Genomic DNA, 19,053 nt, shown 5'->3' on the forward strand with positions numbered 1-19,053 from the left:
CTGATGGTAACAGTGTAGCAGGATTCAGGACGTTGCAGCGTCTAATTTCTATGTGTGGCTGGAACAGTGTCAATTCATAACCTGTCAAACGTGCAATTGTCAAGTGCTGTGTTTGTGTTCGGTTTAAAAGAACTTCTACTGAGTGTGGAACTTGTACTGTCAGGGAATGTCCTAAAACTATGGAATCACTTTGTCTGATAGCTAGTGCTGTGGCTGCAACTGACTTGAGGCACGCAGGCAACGCCTGGGCGACTGGATCTAATGTGCTCGAAAAATAAGCACAGGGCTTGTATTGTCCTGCTTGATCTTGTGTAAGAACAGATAATGCTGTACCTTCACGTTCTGTAACGAAAAGTGTAAAAGGCTTACTGTAGTTCGGTGTAGCTAGAACTGGAGCTTGACATAGGGCTTTCTTTAACTCGTTGAAACTAAGTGTATGGTCAGATGTCCAAGGGAGGACAGTCGATACGGCTGCCTCCTGTGTCGTTAACTGTATCAGTGGCTTGGCTAGAAATGCATACTGGGGAATCCATTGTCTACAATAAGAAGTAAGGCCGATAAAGGCACGTACCTCCTTCTGGGTTCTGGGCTGGGGAAGACTCGCTATTAACTGGATACGGTCGGGTGTCAACTGCCTACCCCTCTTGGACAGCAAGTGTCCTAAGTATACCACTTGCTGGACACAGAATTGAAGCTTCGAAGGTGACACCTTGTGCCCCATCTCGGCTAGAAAATACAGAACTGTAAGGGATGCTCGCTCGCAAGCACGTTCAGAACGGGCTGTGATCAGTAGATCATCGACATACTGAAGCAGGGCAGTGTCAGTTGGCATGTGAATATTGTCTAGTTGTCTCTTGAGTGCCTGACTGTAAATACTAGGACTTTCTGTGAAACCTTGAGGAGCGCGTGTGAACATATAGCTCCTTCCGTTTAAACAAAATCCGAAAAGAAACTGGCTGTCTGGATGAATTGGAACACTAAAAAATGCATTCTTGAGGTCAATGACAGTGAAAAACATGGCTTCGGAATCAATGACTGTTAACAGAGAAGAAATGTCTGGAACAACTGGGTACTGAGGAATAATACATTTATTAAGCTCTCGTAAATCAATCACTAATCGATATACTGGGGGTGCATTTGGATCAGTACGTTTCATGACTGGAATGATCGGAGAATTGCATACATTGGAGTCAGTTTCTACAACTACTCCTTGAGCCATGAGCTCGTCAATAATTTTGGATAAGGCTGCTACAGCCTCGGGTGGCAATCTGTACTGCCTGATTCGGGGTAACACTACACCTGTTTTGAGAGTCACACGATGGGGTGTGATTTGCATGTAACCTACATCAGTTGGACCTTGCGCCCATAAATGCTGCGGAACATTAGACAATCTGGAATCAAAATCTCGTAATACATAGTGACCCTTAAAGTCACGTAGGAACAGACGTATTCCCTCTGGGGAACAGCAAATAACTGCACCTAATTCTTTCAGTGTCTTAATGCCTAATAGGTTTTCTGGACATGACTTAGTAAGTAACAGATCAGTAGTACGGGACAATGGGCCTACTTCTAGAGTGACTGGCTTTGATATCTCATTAACTATTGGCTTTCCTGAAAATCCAAGGGAAACATTTCTTGAGCCTGAGAGTGGAGCCCCTGGAACTTCGGCATGATTAATTGTGGTCCTACTTGCCCCTGTATCGATCAAAAACTTTCTGTCTTTCCCTAATACTTGACTGTGAACATAGGGACCTTCTTGATCTACAGGTATCTCGATGAGAGGCAAGCCTACCTCCCTCTCTAGGCTGTTTCATGAATATGGCTGATACTCTGGATACTCGGACTGTGCATACTGGTACATCTGCGATGTAACGTGCTGTGTTGCAGCAATAGGCTGCGGTACTGTAACTGTCTGTTGTGCATTCTGTGACTGAGGAGTCTGTGAAACTTGTTCTTGTCTAGGCGGACGTGGTCTTTCTTTAGTCTTACCAGTAGCTATGTTATGTTTCAGAACTGCACACTCGTTTATAAAATGACCTGGCTGTTTACAATAATTGCAGTTCCCTTTAACGGGAGCTGCAGGATGACTGGCTTGATTCGGACCCCTCTTCTGACTGTCTTGAAGAACAGTTTGTGCAACTAGCACTTTCATTTTCGTGTCTTTCATACGTTTTCTCTCGTGTTCTTGCTCTTCTCTGATTCTATTCTGGTGATACTGGAGCATCTGGAGCATCTGGGACGGAGTATTTGCTTGCCAGGTGCTTTCGACTTTCAAAACTCGATTTTTAATTTGTGGGCTTGAATTCTCGACTAATTTGGTAACGAAAAGGTGAGGGTATGACTCACTACTTGTCTTGAGACCACTATTAATACTGAAACATTTCTCGAATCTAGAATAAAAATCACTAATATCTTCATCTTGTTTCTGTTTACAGGCTGAGATTGCATCCCAGTCTTCTTTTCTCGTTGTCAATAATCTGGGCAAAACTTGAATCAGTAATTCTGGTAATTCTTTACATTTATCTCCAAGACCGGTACCTGGTACTCGTGCCTTGTCTTCAGCTTCTAGAGCTGTCCAATCGATCTTTTTCTCTCCCACCTCCCATTCTTTTTCTTTTAATTTTTCATATACCCCTGCGGGTAACAGGACCTTTAACATTTTAATGATATCTGGGTAAGTGTATTCTCCCATACGGAGCATGTCTTTTAATTCTCTATGGAACCCTGCTGGATCTTTGTCATGACAAGGAATTAATTTCTTCATTTCAAGGAGTTCCATCTTTGATATTGGAGTGTATACAAACACTCGTTGCATTACGCCACCCGCCCCTTGGACTGGGTGGACTTCTCGTAACGGATTCTGTCTGTCTATGTAGAATGATTTACTTTCTGGGGGTGAGACATGAACAAAATGCGGGTTCAGAAACGTTCTATATTTGTGACGCTGTTCTAGAATGACACTAATTAAATCGGTACCTAGACCTCTCCATCTATACTGGAGTAACTCGTTCAGGATATCATGCAACGGACCTGGATCAGAATGTTGATCCTCATACAAAGTAATGAGGTGCTGAATCATATATGTACCCACCAGTCGTTGCTCGGCTGGGGGCATTTTCAGAAACATTTGTGCCACTATTTCGTCTGGAAAAGTGATAGAATCAGTAATCCATCGGACTGCTGATCGGGCTAGTTCTTGTTCATGCATGGTACTTAATTCACTGTAACCGACTCGTGATTTCAGAATGTGATCGGTAGCTTGAAATACTTGTTCTAGAGAACCTTGTTCTGGTGCTGGATGATGAAAAATAGACTTGTGTTCTAGACGTAAATGGCGATCTGGAAATCTAGATTTTCCTACATACGCTATTCTGGCGGGATTCTCGTCTTCCTCTTCAGGATCAGAGATACTTTCTTTCTCGCTTACTTGTGTTGCTTTACGCTGTTCGTGTATCTTTACTATTTCTTTACGGATTTTCTTGTACATACTCTCCATGGCACCGACGGTCTTGTGCTTACCCTCGGCTATATTATCACTCCACCTTGTCAGGATTCTCATTTCGGCGGGATCTTTAGACGGGTAATCTTGTTCTCTTATTAGACAATTGATCAGGAACTTTAATATCATGAGCTGGATCTCGGCTTTCCTTTGAGACATAATCTCACTAATACTTTCTGGATCATCCCCTGTACGGATGAAACGGTATATTCTGTCTAGATCTTCTTTCATATTCGGTAAGGTGACTAGATACTCGGTCACTCTCCTTACACGTAAGGAATATAAAACCATATTGTATTCGCCTGGAACTGGATCATAGACACATTCGGTAAGGGTTTGCCTGATTTCTGTAACAGACTGATGTTTGGGCGTACGCTGTAATGCTTGAGCATGTAATTCGAGTAATGTTGAACGCTTGTGTGGCGGCGGGGTTTGAGGAGTAGCTCCTCCTGCGGCCCCTAGACTAGAATCGTCGACTGACATTCTTCGTCCTGGCAGAGTCGGTAATTGTAACGTGGGCTGGACTTGTATGGCGGACTGGACCGGGGGAGCTGTTAAGGGCACCCCGGTGTCTGAAGGAGCATGAATTACCTGGTTTACAGGGACTGGCGGAGCGCGAACAGGATTTGCATATTCGGGGACTGTGTCGTCCAGATAGGACGAAATAAAAATATCAGCTGCGGTCGGTTTGTGACGTAGCTTGGTCGGAACTAATGGTGGCGGGAAATTACTAGATGCCTCTGGGGTCGCTTTTGGCACACCTTCGGCAAGAAGAGGATACATACCCTTAATGAGGGCATGCCTCTGTCTGTCTGACTGTTCGGCTTTGACTTGTTCACCTATCTCGATTAATTCTCTTTCTTGGGCTCGTTCCTGCGACTCTCTACTTAACTCTGACTTTCTGACTTCTTTCTCGGTTCTTCTATGAGCTTCCTTACGCCATAACTCGATGGCATCTTTCTGTGACTGTCTGGCTTTCTTTTTCCATAATGCTTCTTCTACTCGCATGATACATTCGGCATCCCATGTACCCGATACGGGCCATCTATACTTTTCTTCTAACTGTTTGGTATACTCTACCCATAAATCTAGATACATTATGGCGCTTATGCCATGTTTCTGATACATAAAGTGACCTGGACTGTCCCTGGGCGGGACAGGAACTGCTTCCTCTAACAGACCCTTTCTAGTTTTTAACTGACGTAACTTGGAAAATATAGGCATGACTGAACTGTAATCTGGACACAATACAATATACAATGAAAACACGAAATCACGTCGCACTCATACCACAACAGTAAAATACATGAAGAACATTATAAATAACAGTTCGAACAGAATATTACCTGGAATACTGAAAACAGAAACAGAACAGAATTTCTCGAGAACGGAACAGACTAGAGTTACTGGATGCACTGCTGTAACAGTACGGAACATACCGGTCCCATAAAGGGACGCATCAAGACCCGTATCCACCTAGGTGAACACTTCGTTTGCGAGTCTGGGCACCACCAACCCACGGACCAGGAGTCAATTTAGATTGGTCCTGTCTAGATACTACCCCAGCAATGGTACTCACCGGGCAGCACGGAACGGAGGGCCTCGGACGGGACTGGACTGCTACGACGACGAACTTCGGACTTCGGACTTCAGTTACGGGTGGGCCTCCGGATACCTCGGACCTTGGACTCTCGGCTTGGGCTCTGGTCGGGACTCGCCGCGTTCCTCCACCGTCTCGTTCGGATGCTGGACCGCCTCCTCCGTCTCCTCCGTGGGCCTGAGGGATACTTGGAGCAGAAATATCTGCCAGTGCACGGTATGGTTCCGTCACGACTGCAGAGGGTCAGGGGGTCGGCGTGGCTTCACCGACGCGTGGGGAAAGGGCAAGTCCCTGTTCGGGCGCCATTATGTGGTATATAAATAAATAATACCGGATCTATTTTTGGATGAATGAATGAATAACAGATAGCTCAATAAAATAAGAGTCAAGATTCGAGGTAGTAGGAGTTTCTGCAGGTTTATTACAGCATAAGGACAAGATCAGGACAACCTGCATAGAATGACCCAGCAGCTGCTGGGGCTTGGTCTGGGATGAGCGCGCTAACTTTTAATAACAATACATTGACTTATATACATAGCGCAAACACATAGCATTACATTGCAGTAGGCGTAGCAGTGGGTGGAGCAGAAGGCGTGACGCGTAGCAGTCGCGAAAGATAACAGTAAAAAGAGGTGTAACTGGGCGTATACATGGACATGTGATGCAAACGTAACATAATATGTCATGAATGGGCGGAAACATAGGAGGGGGCTACCTAAGGAGCCGGGACCTCTAACCTAATGGTGCGCGAAAACTGGCAATGACGTATTACTAGGAGAAGCTGGGGGCTACGAACTCTGTGCTAGGAGCAGAGACTAGAGTCTGGAGGGTCGGAGCGACATGTACCTAAACCCTATCTGGTATCTGATGTTTAGGGAACATGTTGATATAAACTAGAAGTCATGAGGGGAAAAGCTAACTTGATTCTAAGACTGGACCATGCATTATTCTACATGTAGTGCGTGATGAAGAATATTAAATGACCATTAAATACAGTATTTCTCTAACGTGGAGACGAGAAGGCTAGACAATGACGGAAACTATTGATGCAGTTCAGTAGCTTAGGAATGCAGAGAAGAAGGACTGAACTGACAGCTGGAATCATAACACACTCTTGGCAGACTCAGAGGCAGAGCCAAGCTGCACCGGGCACTGCGAGGCAGGAAGTAAGTGAAGGGTCGAGGATACAGGTGGGGGCTGTATCGCTCCTCAGCGAGGCTTTCAGGAGACAGGAGCTGAATCTGTGGTCCGGGCCTTGTTGAGGCCTGAAAACGGGGACTTTATAATGGAATATCGTGCACACTGGGAAACGTGGCAACATAACTTTACATAGGCCTGATATTCGTAGTATTCACGGGGACTGGAAACTAGCATACTAAAGGTGGACACAACTGTAATTGCGTCATTAATCAGACATGGGGAATAACATATGCATATTGGTCATGCACACATAACATATGATGGATGAGGAGTAGGGACACAGAACATGGCAAAATTTACTTTTCCACAGTACATTGTGGTGTACTTCAAATTATTTCTGGTTGACATATATGCTACCGCTGCACCTAGATTTTTGCGTATACCTTGATGCGTGGGACTGATAGAGCCCTTGTATTACCAAGTTGAATCTACAGAGAGCACGCAGTCTGGCTACTGCGCTATTCTGGTTGTTTGACTCACTTTTCTGTATTCTGCAGTAAAATAAGCGGTCAGGCTGTTGATCCTCAGTACACAGTATGCACAATGGAACGTAAAGAACAACTTTTTCGATAAACAGATTCTAACAAAATAAAAAAGTGTACTTCTGAGTCCTAGGGTAGTAGCAAGATGCAGGGAACCCTTGCTGTCAGTTTTATTCATACTGCTGGTCATCCATGTATCGCAAAAGAGTTATCTTTTAAGTATAACAGAGATGAAGCAGCGCTCCTCAACTTTGAACCAAAGGAACAGAAGTAAAAAAAAAAAAAGCTCATAAAGCAAATTACTTCAAACCAAGAACAGCATGTAGATTATAAATCTGTCAACAATAGCAGTGAGATGTTTCTGAATGTTACAAGAGTTTGTTTATACAACACATCATGCGCTAAAGAATGTGATGGATGACCCATTTGTGACTAAAAACTATTTTTGCAAGCATTTTTACATATTTCTTATTACAAGCATGATCCATATAAAAAAAATATGCCACCACTTAAATGTTGCAGGTATATTCTTGCAAAAACATTTTTAAATTTAAAAAAATTGAGTTGCACAATCTATTGCATACCATTTTTATATAAGATTATAGATGCTTTTTGCATACAAGTGTAGTTAAAACTAGTGAAGTACCCTTTTTTTTTGTTTTAACACAGCATAGGAAAATATAATACAGAGAAAATGTTTTATGTCTTTCAGTGCCTTTACTCTGAGGACATAATCTAAACACACACAATTGACTAAATATATACATAAAAAAGGATAAGTGTGGAAAGAAAAAAATAGTGTCTCACCAACCCTGGCACCAAAGTGCTCCAGTTTGCTGTCACTCACAATTCAAAAGAGCTAATGGCTGAATAGGGCTGACCTATTGCCCCATGCTTTAATCTGCGGTAGGTGCAAGAAAGATGTGAATGGTAGTTGAACATACCAATAGTGAACAGGCCTGACTCAAACCCCCACTATATACGAATTTGTTATGTATAACCTTTTTTTTATTACAAGGCTAGACCTAAAAGGTAAAAAAAAGAAATCACTGAACTGCAGTGGCCATAATGTCAAATGGATTCTTTTCATGTTTGTGTAATGTAAAACCTTCAAATAATATGCTGTGTGTTAATGATGTTGATGTATTCATTCTGTGCTTAATGCTTCAATTAATTAAAATGCTGCAATTAGAGTGATGTGTGAGTTGTGCTTGAAAAAGTGCAAATTGCATTATGTGGCAGTTGATTGTTATATTAAAGTCCAACTTGATCTAAGACTTTTTTTAAAACTACTTTGACATCAGCTTCATTGTGCTATCTATTTTGTATATTCCAAAGGTAGCTTTTAAAATCTGGAAGAAAAAGGTGAGCCGGACAATCTGTTCAAAATAGTATCCAGCATTTGAAAGACAGTCTTTTAGAAATGTAGACTTAAAATAGGCTGTATGCGTTGAAATATGTCTGTGTTAAGCATTCACTAAATAATCTTTGCTAAGGAGGAAATGCAAGCCATTTCAGACGGCCTGCCTTCGCTTTTTGCAGCTGTCTTTGTTTTTTAACACCCTGTGTATTTGTGATACAGTATTCCATTACATCAATTCTCCAGCTGATGTACTATTAGCAGCCTAGGTAATCTTTCTGCGGTGATGCCGTCTCTTCCATTTTGTTGTATAAACCTACCTATGTTGTTAGAAGTGACTTTTCTGCAGCGTTCAAAGGCTGAGTATGAATTGAAAAATGTTTGCATGCAGTAGCACTTTAAAGTCTGTTTGCTAATGCTTGTTTGCCACTGCTCATAACTTTGGTCAGAACAACAAACCTGCATAAAACTTTCCAAGGCACAATATGCACAAAGGCTACTGTTGGTCAGATTAGGCATTTATTGGATTTTATCATTTTTTCCAATTAGTAGTAATTAGAATCTTGGGTACTTGGAACATAGCGGTGAAGCATACATTTAGACACAGCTCAGCAGTCTACAGTTTTCAGCAGCCGCATAGCAGCAGTGCACACCAACAGCAGTGCAGTGCAGATGAATCTAGAGCAACTAATGTCAGTGATTACTCCATAGACAGTTGGGCAACACTTCTAGAGGTTAGGTAGGAAGGTATAGGTAGTTTCCTACTCTCAAACCAAATGGAAACTACTCCAGTGAAACGCTAAAGTAAATGAACCGTCATCTAAAGAATATTTTCTCCCCAGGGAAAACAATTGAGTCATACAAATGCACATTTCAGAATTATTAAGTGATGCAAAATGTTCACCTGGTGGAAATGCCACATGCCTAGATTTTGCTCACTGGAGTACTGCTGAAAATAAGTCCCTGTGTTTTTTGTAGGTTGTTGTGGATAAATTACGCAGCCGGAATTTGGGTGTACCCCATCTTGGAAAAGCTTGACTCCGTGGGAATGGCAGTCTTTTTTGCGGTTTCCGTTGCGGTCATGGCTCCTATTTACATCCTGGGAGAGCTTCTAACAAAGCGAGTCTGGGGTAAGTAGTGGTCATGCAACTAACACTTTTAAGTATCCGTGTAGAGGTTTTAAGTCATAGTAGTCACATACAACAGCCCTTATGACTACACCACATGCACTGCAGTGGTGCTAAAATTGAATAACCTCTGTTCTAGCCCCTTGATCCTTATGTGCTTTCAACCATGTTCTCAGACTCTCTAATTTATGCTAATTTATAATCGACTCTACAGTGGGACCCTTGATTTGTCGGTCAATCTTAGTACTTCAGGTGGCCTTGCATCACTCCCATTTACTCACATCACTCAGGATCTTGGAAAGCTCCACTGGCTCCTAAGTGGAAAGCAAACATGATGTCGCTTCGGTGAGCAGTAGCTGAGCTAGTGGCACTGTCTCAATTCCAATTTAGCCATTTGAGCACCTAGTCACCTGTCTGGTTTGCTAACGACTTCTTGTGGGCATTCTAAAAGCTTTCCTTGGGATTCCTTTCGCCCATTGATTACCATTGGCTTTGTCGGTTGTATGTTACAGTTGCTTGCTTTCTATTAGCTGGCTTTATTTGTTTTAGGCTGTCCAGCTTGAGTTCGTCCCTCCCATGGAGCATCGCCTGTTTACTGTATCAGTCCGAATACTGGCTTTCTGTAGACAGATCTTTAAATCTTTTTATTATCTTGTCACATTTGATGTGCATTCAAAGACAGCGGTCAAATGCCGGATTCTGTCTTTCGAGGGAACTTGATCGTTACTTTTTTTTTCTGCCTTCAGAATGAGATACCTATTTGTGCCTGCTCTTTTAAAGTGTTTAAGCCGAAATAAAGAAATATATGATGATGATGATAATGATGATGATAAGAATGAGATCATTTATGTTGCAATCCCGCTGGCTACTCTTGAGAGGAGAGGCTGTAGGGTGTAATTTTTTCTAGCAGGAAACAAAAATTAACTGTGCTTATATTTCAGAATACATCAGAATAAGGATAGTACAAATCAAACTTTTTTTTGTAATTCTGAAGTGTGGTGGAATCAAATATTTGAATATGATCAAAACATGTCAGTACACTAGGTGATGACATTTGCACACATTATCGTTTGTTTGCAGTAAAACTATGTCTGTGCAATTATAATGCTCATTTCAATAAAAAATGTGTTGTCTGTAATAGCAGTGCACTACTACACCATGCATTCTTCACACTACAACAGTCCACTTTACAACAGTCCACACAGCAACACGACTCCGCTCTGTGCCCCTTCACTCTACGCCACACCACTCCATTCTACTCAACTCCACTCTAGGACATGCCACTCCATTCTACGACACTGCACATCACTGCTCAACACGCCCATTCCACTCTACGTTCCTCTCCACTCTACCCTGATCTACCCTACTCGCTGTATTCTACCCCACGCCATTCCACTAGAATCTACTATACTACATGACATAGCCTCTAATCTTGGAGTGGAGTAGTGTGGCTCACTGGTTAGAGGCGGCAGGCCTGAGAGCAGAAGTCAGCCTGGGACCAGGGTTCAATTCCCGACGCGGCAGGGTCGTGGACCTTGGTCAGCGGACTCGATAATTCTCGCTTCGGTGCTTACTCTAATCAGGGGTTCCACTCGGCAACTCTGGGCATTAGCTTGCCTAATCTCCACAACGGCCCCACCAATTCCGGGGATGCCTGGCTCCACCTTGGGGACTCCCAGCAAGGGACCATCCCACAGGGAAAGCCAGGACTGGTTCCCCAGAGTTAAACAGCGCCGGGACGCCCCGTTGCTGGGGCAGCTGTGCGCTTTACAAGTATACTACATTTACATTTTACATTTACATCTTCGGCACTCTACTTTATGCCCTTCCACTCCACACCACTTACTCAATTCCAATCTACCCTCTCCACTTCAATCTACCCCTCTCCACTTCAATCTACCCCTCTCCACTTCGCTAAAATCTACCCCAGTCCACTCCACTCCAATCTACCCCATGCCTCTGAACTCCAATCTACTCCACCCTACTCAACATTACCCCAATCCACTCAATTTACTCCCCTCTACCCCACTCCAGTCTACACCACTCCACTCCAGTCTACACCACTCCAGTCCAATCTACGGAACTCCACCACACTCCAATCGATCCCAATCTACCTCACTCCGCTCCACTGCACCCATCCAATCTATCCACTCCACTCCAATCCATCCCACTCCTCCCCAATGTACCCCACTCCACCCCAATCTACCTCACTCCATCCCACTCTACTCCACTCCGCTCTACCTCAATCTACCCTACTCCACCCCATTCTAACCCACTCCACCCTGCTTCACCTCCGTCTACCCCAATCTACACCAATCCACCCACTCTATCCTACTCCACCCCACTTTAGTCTACCTCAGTCTATCCCATACCACTCCGATCCAATCTACCCCACCCAGTCCACTCCAATCTACCCCGCTTCACTCAAATAAACCCCACTCCACTCCAACCTAGTCTACCCCACTCCACTCTACCTCAATCTTCCCCACTCCACTCTACCCCTATTTTTCCTACTAAATCTAACCCACTCCATGGCACTAACCTTTAGCCATGCTGAACAGCAGCCACACTGGTGTACAACTAGCCAAAACACATTGCCAAAACCAATAGCTCTCTCATAAGCAAGACTTATTGGCTTTATCAATTCTTGTTTTTAGCGGTTTACCAGAAGCCTGGATCTCCTGGACAGCTTGCCTATGAAATGATATTTTTTTTATCTATGTTTCATTTAGGATTATTGCCAGTTTTTGCAAAACAGGAAAACCCTGTTGCTGCAGTCATGAGCCACTGAAGGGGCTAGCGTAGCTTCACACCAAGAAAAGAATTGTCATTAGCGTAGCAATTTATTAGAAATCCAGCATGTTACAATACTTTGGGCCTGATTTAGAGTGTGTTTACTCCATCAAGGCAATAGAGTATCTTACTCTGTTGCCCTGAAGGATTAACCACACTCCAAATTTGAAAATGTTTGCTGCCACAGGGGACATCTGTTAAATTGGCAGGAAACGAGGTCACCTCGGTTCCTGACCCACTTAACAAGGACGTTTTTTCCCATGCAGTGGGGTCATTGAAATGTTTTTAATTTAACTTACGACTATGTTTTGGATGGCTGTAATTTAAAGTCAAAACTTGTCATGTGTTCGACCACTAAATAGGGTGGGAGGACAAATGGGACCACCTCCGGCAGCGCTTACTCCGTCGTACATCTGACTTGTATGTCAGTGGCAGAGATGGGATAGTCTCTGCCACTGACATACTGAAGGTCCGCTGACTCTAAGTGAGGCAGGCAGGCCTTCGGGACGGCGGAAGGGGTACTTCGTCACAGTTGAGGTGGAGTACCCTTTCCTCATTCCTCTAAATAAGTCCCTTTGTTCTTAGATCTGTTTGTGATATCTTGCTTAGTATTCTAGCGATCTGGGCCGTCCAATGCCTTACCTGATCTATCTAGGCTAGAATAGTACTTTTATGGCAGAACTCTATGCCTATAGCACTGCAAGATGGAAGAAAAACTGGTTACTTAAGCAGGTTCCGATGAAAACAGACCTTGTCAGTATAGCCCAGTTACAAATTGGCACATTGCTACTCCCAGCCGGCTCTTATCCAATTTAGTGAGGAAGCATGGACATGGTAAGACAATGTGCGCTTGAAATGGTTCTAAAATGGCATATTGTACTTTGGAGTCAATCAGATGGGAGCAATGCCTGGTGTTAAGTGAGATGTCCAGAGAGAGAGCATTCACTTCATCCATAAGATTAGAGCTCTTAGATGGATTTGGAACATTTTGGTACTACTGTTGCCAGAGTGATGGATTTAACCTCAAATTCAGTATTTGGTGAAGCTGCTTAGTGGATGAACTTGCATACAGCCATAAAGTGGCTTTTATGCAGTGGTGGGGAGGGTTCTCTGTGGGCTATAATTTTAGTCCCAGCTATAAGTCTCAGGGCAGCGTTATAGATTTCCTCCAGTACAGCAAGTATTGATTTTGGTATGTCATAGTTTATGTTAGGTTTATTTTTGTGCATTGGTGTTGTATTTAATACAGAGGTTTACCCAGTGTATGTTTTTTTTGTTATGTTTTTTGTTTTTGTTTTATATAGCGCAAACTTGATTCGAAGGTATCAGAGCGCTTTACATGAGCACCAGTTGCGTTACAGATGGACACATTTATTTTTGTTAGGCACAGGGAAATTAAGTGATATAGCGCAAACTTGACTCGAAGGTATCAGAGCGCTTTACATGAGCACCAGTTGCGTTACAGACAGACACATTTATTTTTGTTAGGCGCAGGGAAATTAAGTGATTTGCCCAGAATCACAGGATGGTGAGTGTCCCTTACGAGACTCGGACCCAGTTCCCCAGCTTCGAGATTGACCGCCCTAGCCATTAGGCCCCATCCAAATAGAGGTTTGTTGAAGGATTACTTATACAGTGGTTCATGTGTATGTTTGACATTACAACGCATGCCTTTAACACATGGTATTTTACAATGCATGTAATACGACGTCTTGACCTTCACAATGCATTTTATTACATCGTTGTAATTTACCACGCAAAATTGCTGATAATTAGTGTCTCTCTCTCTCTCCCCTCCCCCTCCTTTATAGGGGGCCCCCAGAAATAAATATATACAGTAGTTATAGTTGGGGTTTCCAGAAATAGGAATTCCTTTGATTTTTCACCATTAATTACTTTGCTCCCATTTGACGAATCTCCACGAAACCATGCAGACCCATTCTTCCTTCTACATTGGCGGAGGATGCGGTTTCCCAGTGATTGGTCATGGGTTGCAAAGATAAAAGGGGGGTCCCAAAACATGTTTTCCCTCCAATATATTTTACATAGACTTTTGTAATGCACATAGCACGAAAACAGTTGAATGGATTTGCATGAAATTTGGCAGGATAAGACATTATGGTGCGCTAATGATCCTCTTGAGTTCTACAGGTAAGTATTTTATAAGTCATAAGGCTTTTTAACTTCGTGATATCTGCTGTCGGTGTATTTTCATGAAATTTTGCAGCATTATTTGCAGTATTTGTGAACTAGTGGTTTAGCGATTCCAAGACATTAGGTGATTGGCTAATGACCGCCTTTACAAAAGTTAAAGGTAGCCTTGTTTTTAAGTACAGTTTGGTATTTTTCCTCTACCTATTACCGCTTCAGATATGTGGTAATATGTAGGGGAAAATATTTATAAGTTTCTATTTATGTAAAAAAGAAAGGTGCGGAGTACAGCAGTACCAAAAATGTTTTTTTTAAGTTACAAATATAGGGCCTCGTGTATCAAAATTGGTAATTGCGGTTTTCTGAGAATCACAATTAGGTAATCGCTATTTCCAATATATGAAACTTCATGAGTTTCATATACTGATTTCTAGTGGGTCACAAATCGACCTACCTCATTAATATTGATTAGGTAGATCGCAATTTCCAACCTCTTAGGAATCGCTAAACTCATGGGGATGGTGGCCTGGTGCGGCTGGCAGACCACCATGTCTGTAATTGCTTTTAAATAAAGCAATCTTTTTTTTTTTTATTCAGTTTGTTTTCCTTAAAGGAAAACGGGTTGCATTTAAAAAAAACAAATGAAAAGTTTTCTTTTCATTTTTTAAGAGCAGGCAGTGGTCCATGGGACCACTGCCTGCTCTTAAACAGCGTTTTTACAACCATTCCTAATGGGGAAGGGGTCCCTTGGGGGACCCCTTCCTGTTTGTGACTGGGTTACCACCTACTTGAAGTAGGTGGTAAAATGTGAATGTTTGTGACTGTATTTACGGTCACAAAACATTCATACATACTATTAGGATTCGCTATTTGGTAGGGATGCTCTAAACACGCCCCTTCCAAATACCAAATCGCAAACCCTTTTTGCGATTTGGTCACAAGTTACCGAAACACAAAATGGGGTTTGATACAATTAAAAATTCTTTTGCAAACTCAAAATTGGTTGATACTTATGACCCATAGTGAACTTAAGTGTATTTCTATTTTTAACATTTAAATATGCACAGAAGGGGGCATGGCCAAGATGGTGGCGAGGTAAGACGTGTCTCCCCACCTCTCTTCTGACCAGCGATCTTCAGCAGCGGCCCCCGGGCCCTGTACAGCATGGAAGAAGACACGAAACTAACATCACCAGCCCGGCTCCATTTGCAGGGCTTAATTTGAGCCGGAGCCTGCCGGTGCTCAGCACCGGCACTTAATTATGGGGGCCGGGTCTATCACGCGGCATTAAGTGCACCTGTCCTCCTGCCTCAGAATTTAATTTTTTAAAAGTCGTGACTCGTGCGTGTCACTGCGCACTGACTGGTGAGTCGGTGAGTGACTCTGGCACACACAGAGAGCGTGCGCTGCTGTGCTACTGCTGTTGTGCCACTGCCAAACTTGTTGATTGATTCATGCACAGCACTTCGATAATCATGCATGCACTTGCACTGGCAGTACTTACTGCTGTGTCGGTGACGTGACGTCACGTGCCTGCTGCTCCCAGTTGAGTTTACTCTCTTCTCTCTCTTCCAGGCCGCGGCGCGGATCAGGGCTCCAGTGGGCGGGACTGACACTGTTGAGTGTTGTTGCAGTTGCAGGGGCCAGGGCAGGGCACTGGGCAGGGCTTTGCTGCGGGGGTTGGGGCTGTGCGCGCCAGAGGAAGCGACGCGTGCGCAGATTGCATGCAATTGAATGCATTGCACGCACATTTTCTCTGCCCGCCCCAGCATACCCGCACCGCTCTCCCTGGCCCTCGGTATTCCTTCGCCGCCAAAGTTGCTGGACTCGGAGTTGGGAGCGCATCCATCCGAGCGCTCACAGGTGAGGGCGAGGCGCGACTCGCGAGGCAGGGCCTGGCCACTGGCGCCCTTACACTAGTAGTGGTGATTTCCGTGATTAATTAATTTACTGGTGGTGGTGGCCAGTCAGGTTTTTACAGTCTGGGTTTTTAAAATCATCCTGATTGGCATTGGTCTACCTACCACTGCTACGAGCAGTGCCTGGACTGTGGACAAGATGGGGGTAGGCCGGCGGCGGCCGAAAAAATAAATAAATAAATAATCCTCATGACGAGCAGAGCTGCGCTTCCGCAGGCAGGTGAGGCGAGGCAGCAGGCTGGCACTGGGCAGGGCCTGGCTGGGCCCCTGGGGGCGGCGGGGGCCGCAGGCACAGGATTACGTTTTTTTAAAATCAATTCATTGTTGATGATTGGTTGGTTATCATGAAGATTGGCCTGGGAATGATAGGCGGCGTAGGCCGGCAGAGTCTGACACAATGACACATATATAATAAATTAACTAATACATCTGCGCAGGCGAGGCCTACAGATTTACTTTCATGGACGTCACACTGCTTAAATGTTGTTTCTGATGCCCTGGCTAGTGCTACTGGTACTTTGATCATCACGAATCGATGCACGATCATGTTTGAAACTTGTTGTTGCCAGCAGTGTGCACTGGCTATTTGTTGCGCAGTTGTGGAATCAGTACAGGATGCAGGCCCAGGGCAGGATTCGGTTTCGTTTTCAGGGCAGGCCGGGCACGCTCATAAAATCTGTTGGGGCTGTGCCAGGCAAGCACTGCAGGCAGCGTGCACAAATGTTCTGACTTACACATTAACACAGTCCTGCATTAACATTTGCAAAGCAGGGCTGGGGTTTTCTGAAGCAATGGATACGGGCGGCGTGAGGTGAGAGCAGTCCTGGGTGAGAGAGACACACAAACCAAGTACACACTGAAGGCAGGAACAATTTATTTATTTATTTGTGCAATTTTATATAGCGCGAACTTTACCCGAAGGTGTCAGAGCGCTTTACATAGGACCCAGTTTCAAACATAAGGACTGTAGGAGAGTAGGGTCTGCTATCCTATGGTCACCCCAAATTTTTGCTTTTTGCTTCACTGGTTTTAGTCTACTGAGGCTGTGGGCCTGCTAATCAGACCCCCAGCCTGCTGTTCTCTCTCTAAATTACTGATACATGTGCTATAGGTACATACCACAATTGGAAATGGACTCCTTGTCAGCCCCTGTACCATGCACTATAGGTGCCCAGGGCATAGGTGCCACCAAGGCCTACCAGGAGCTGCAGCATATCTTTTGCCCCCCCTGGCTGGTTCTTAAATTGACACAACTGGCTGATCACTCAGCTGGGGCAAGGTGGTGTCATCACCCCTTGCTTAGATATAGTATACCTATATCTAAACCTATATCTGGACACATATAAACCTGTGAGCCACTCCTATGGAAGGCCTCATCAATCCTGGAGGTAGAGTGCGTGGTTTAATGTGAGATGGAGCTCTAGCATGAGCTGAGCCTGTCTGCAGCCGTCGGGAACGAATCCCTAAGCTGTTTCAGGATAATGCCATACCATATACTCTTAAGTGCATTATAATCCTCGCGGTTATATAGCAACTCTGGTTTGGCTTTATCAAAACATGTCGTGTAAGGTGTCATACGATTTGGAATACTATCCCCTCGCCAGTTCTGGCGACGGGGATAGCATTCCACCCCTCTAGAGGGGTAAGACATGTTACTTTACTTAAATGCGGTTAATTTCTAAAAGGGCCTCAGATCCACAAAATGGATGCTTCTGCCACAGACACGAGTCTGACCCCTGAAGCTGACCGAAACTCAGCCCAAGGGGCCTGGACAAAGGGTTTCCTGTCGCAGGGCGGCGTTACAACCCCCCAGACAGGAGATAGTGGATTGTAGCAGGGAGGTTTGAAAGAAACCAGACAGTGCCTGGGGAGCACAAGGCTGCCCCTTGCATAATCCGGCCAAACCGGTTCTGGGGCACTCCAGCCCCCGTCCCAGCGCGGCCAGGATCAAAGGAAGGGGGTGTATCCACCCACTTCCTGGGTCCCACCCATAGGAGGGGACCTAGCAGGTAATCCAGCCCCCCAGATTCGAATAAGAGTGGGAGCAGTGCCAATGCACTTCAGATTATCCTGATGAAACATAAGAAACGAAACTCTGGACCCTTCGACATCCTACTCAACGTAGAAGACTGAAGAATCTCCCTTGTGGTCAAGGAGTGACCACCCTGTGCAAACAGGCACCATCCAGCCCTCGACGTCTACTTTGTTGCAGTTCCCGCCGGAACTCGAGCGACAGAGATCGACGAGATCAAGCTTGCCTGCCTTCTAACAGCCCGATCCACAGTCCCTGCAGAGCTGAGACCCGTGGAGGCGACCGGAAGCGTGGGGCACGCCATCTTGGAAAGACCACGAGACGCTGACCGTGCACCCCACGAGTGACCCTCGAAGCTGTACAACGGGGTTTGAGAAGCCCCAACCCTGAGCCACTCTTGCACCGAAGTTCAGCCCCCTACACTCGACGAGTGCTGCGTGGGGCCCTTCTGCTTCTTTTTGGCTCACCGCGTTGGCCAGTCCCTTGCCAGCTGGCTTGTGGCCCCTGTGCCGACGAAACTTGAAATACGACTTGTGATTCTGGTTGCTCCAGGTTTGCACCAGCTCCCCTGAAAAGGAGCCCCCACTCTGACCCTCCTGGTCCGAGTGAGAAGCAATCTTCCAGTTCCGCGTGGATTTCTTTTGCCAAGTGTTGTTTGCTCCAATCTTGAACCGACAGCGCCGACGGCGAGAGCCTGCGTGGGACAGATCGTGACCTGCTCCTGGACTTCGTAGATGCCCCAGAGCCCACGTGACAGCGGAGAGAAGCTCCTCGACAACCACCTGATTGCGCCCGACATTGCCTGGTTCCGTCCTGGTTCCACCCTGGTCACTGTTGAGTGACCCAGACTCTGTCCCCTTTGCTTTCAGGTACTTTTCGACTTGAGTCCA

The 19,053-nt window shown here is 44.9% G+C and overlaps 1 protein-coding gene across 1 annotated transcript in view; it reads left to right on the forward strand.

The window, feature by feature from the left end:
- LOC144768278 (androgen-induced gene 1 protein-like) overlaps window positions 1-19,053 on the forward strand; it is a 198,650-nt gene that overhangs the window by 158,127 nt on the left and 21,470 nt on the right. The window contains exon 5 of the mRNA XM_078651831.1: window positions 9,120-9,271. Coding sequence (XP_078507957.1) covers window positions 9,120-9,271 — 152 coding nt within the window. The remainder of the gene's footprint in view (window positions 1-9,119; window positions 9,272-19,053) is intronic.

The sequence above is a fragment of the Lissotriton helveticus genome, chromosome 7 (assembly GCF_964261635.1).
Source record: "Lissotriton helveticus chromosome 7, aLisHel1.1, whole genome shotgun sequence".
In the NCBI taxonomy this organism is placed as follows: domain Eukaryota; kingdom Metazoa; phylum Chordata; class Amphibia; order Caudata; family Salamandridae; genus Lissotriton; species Lissotriton helveticus.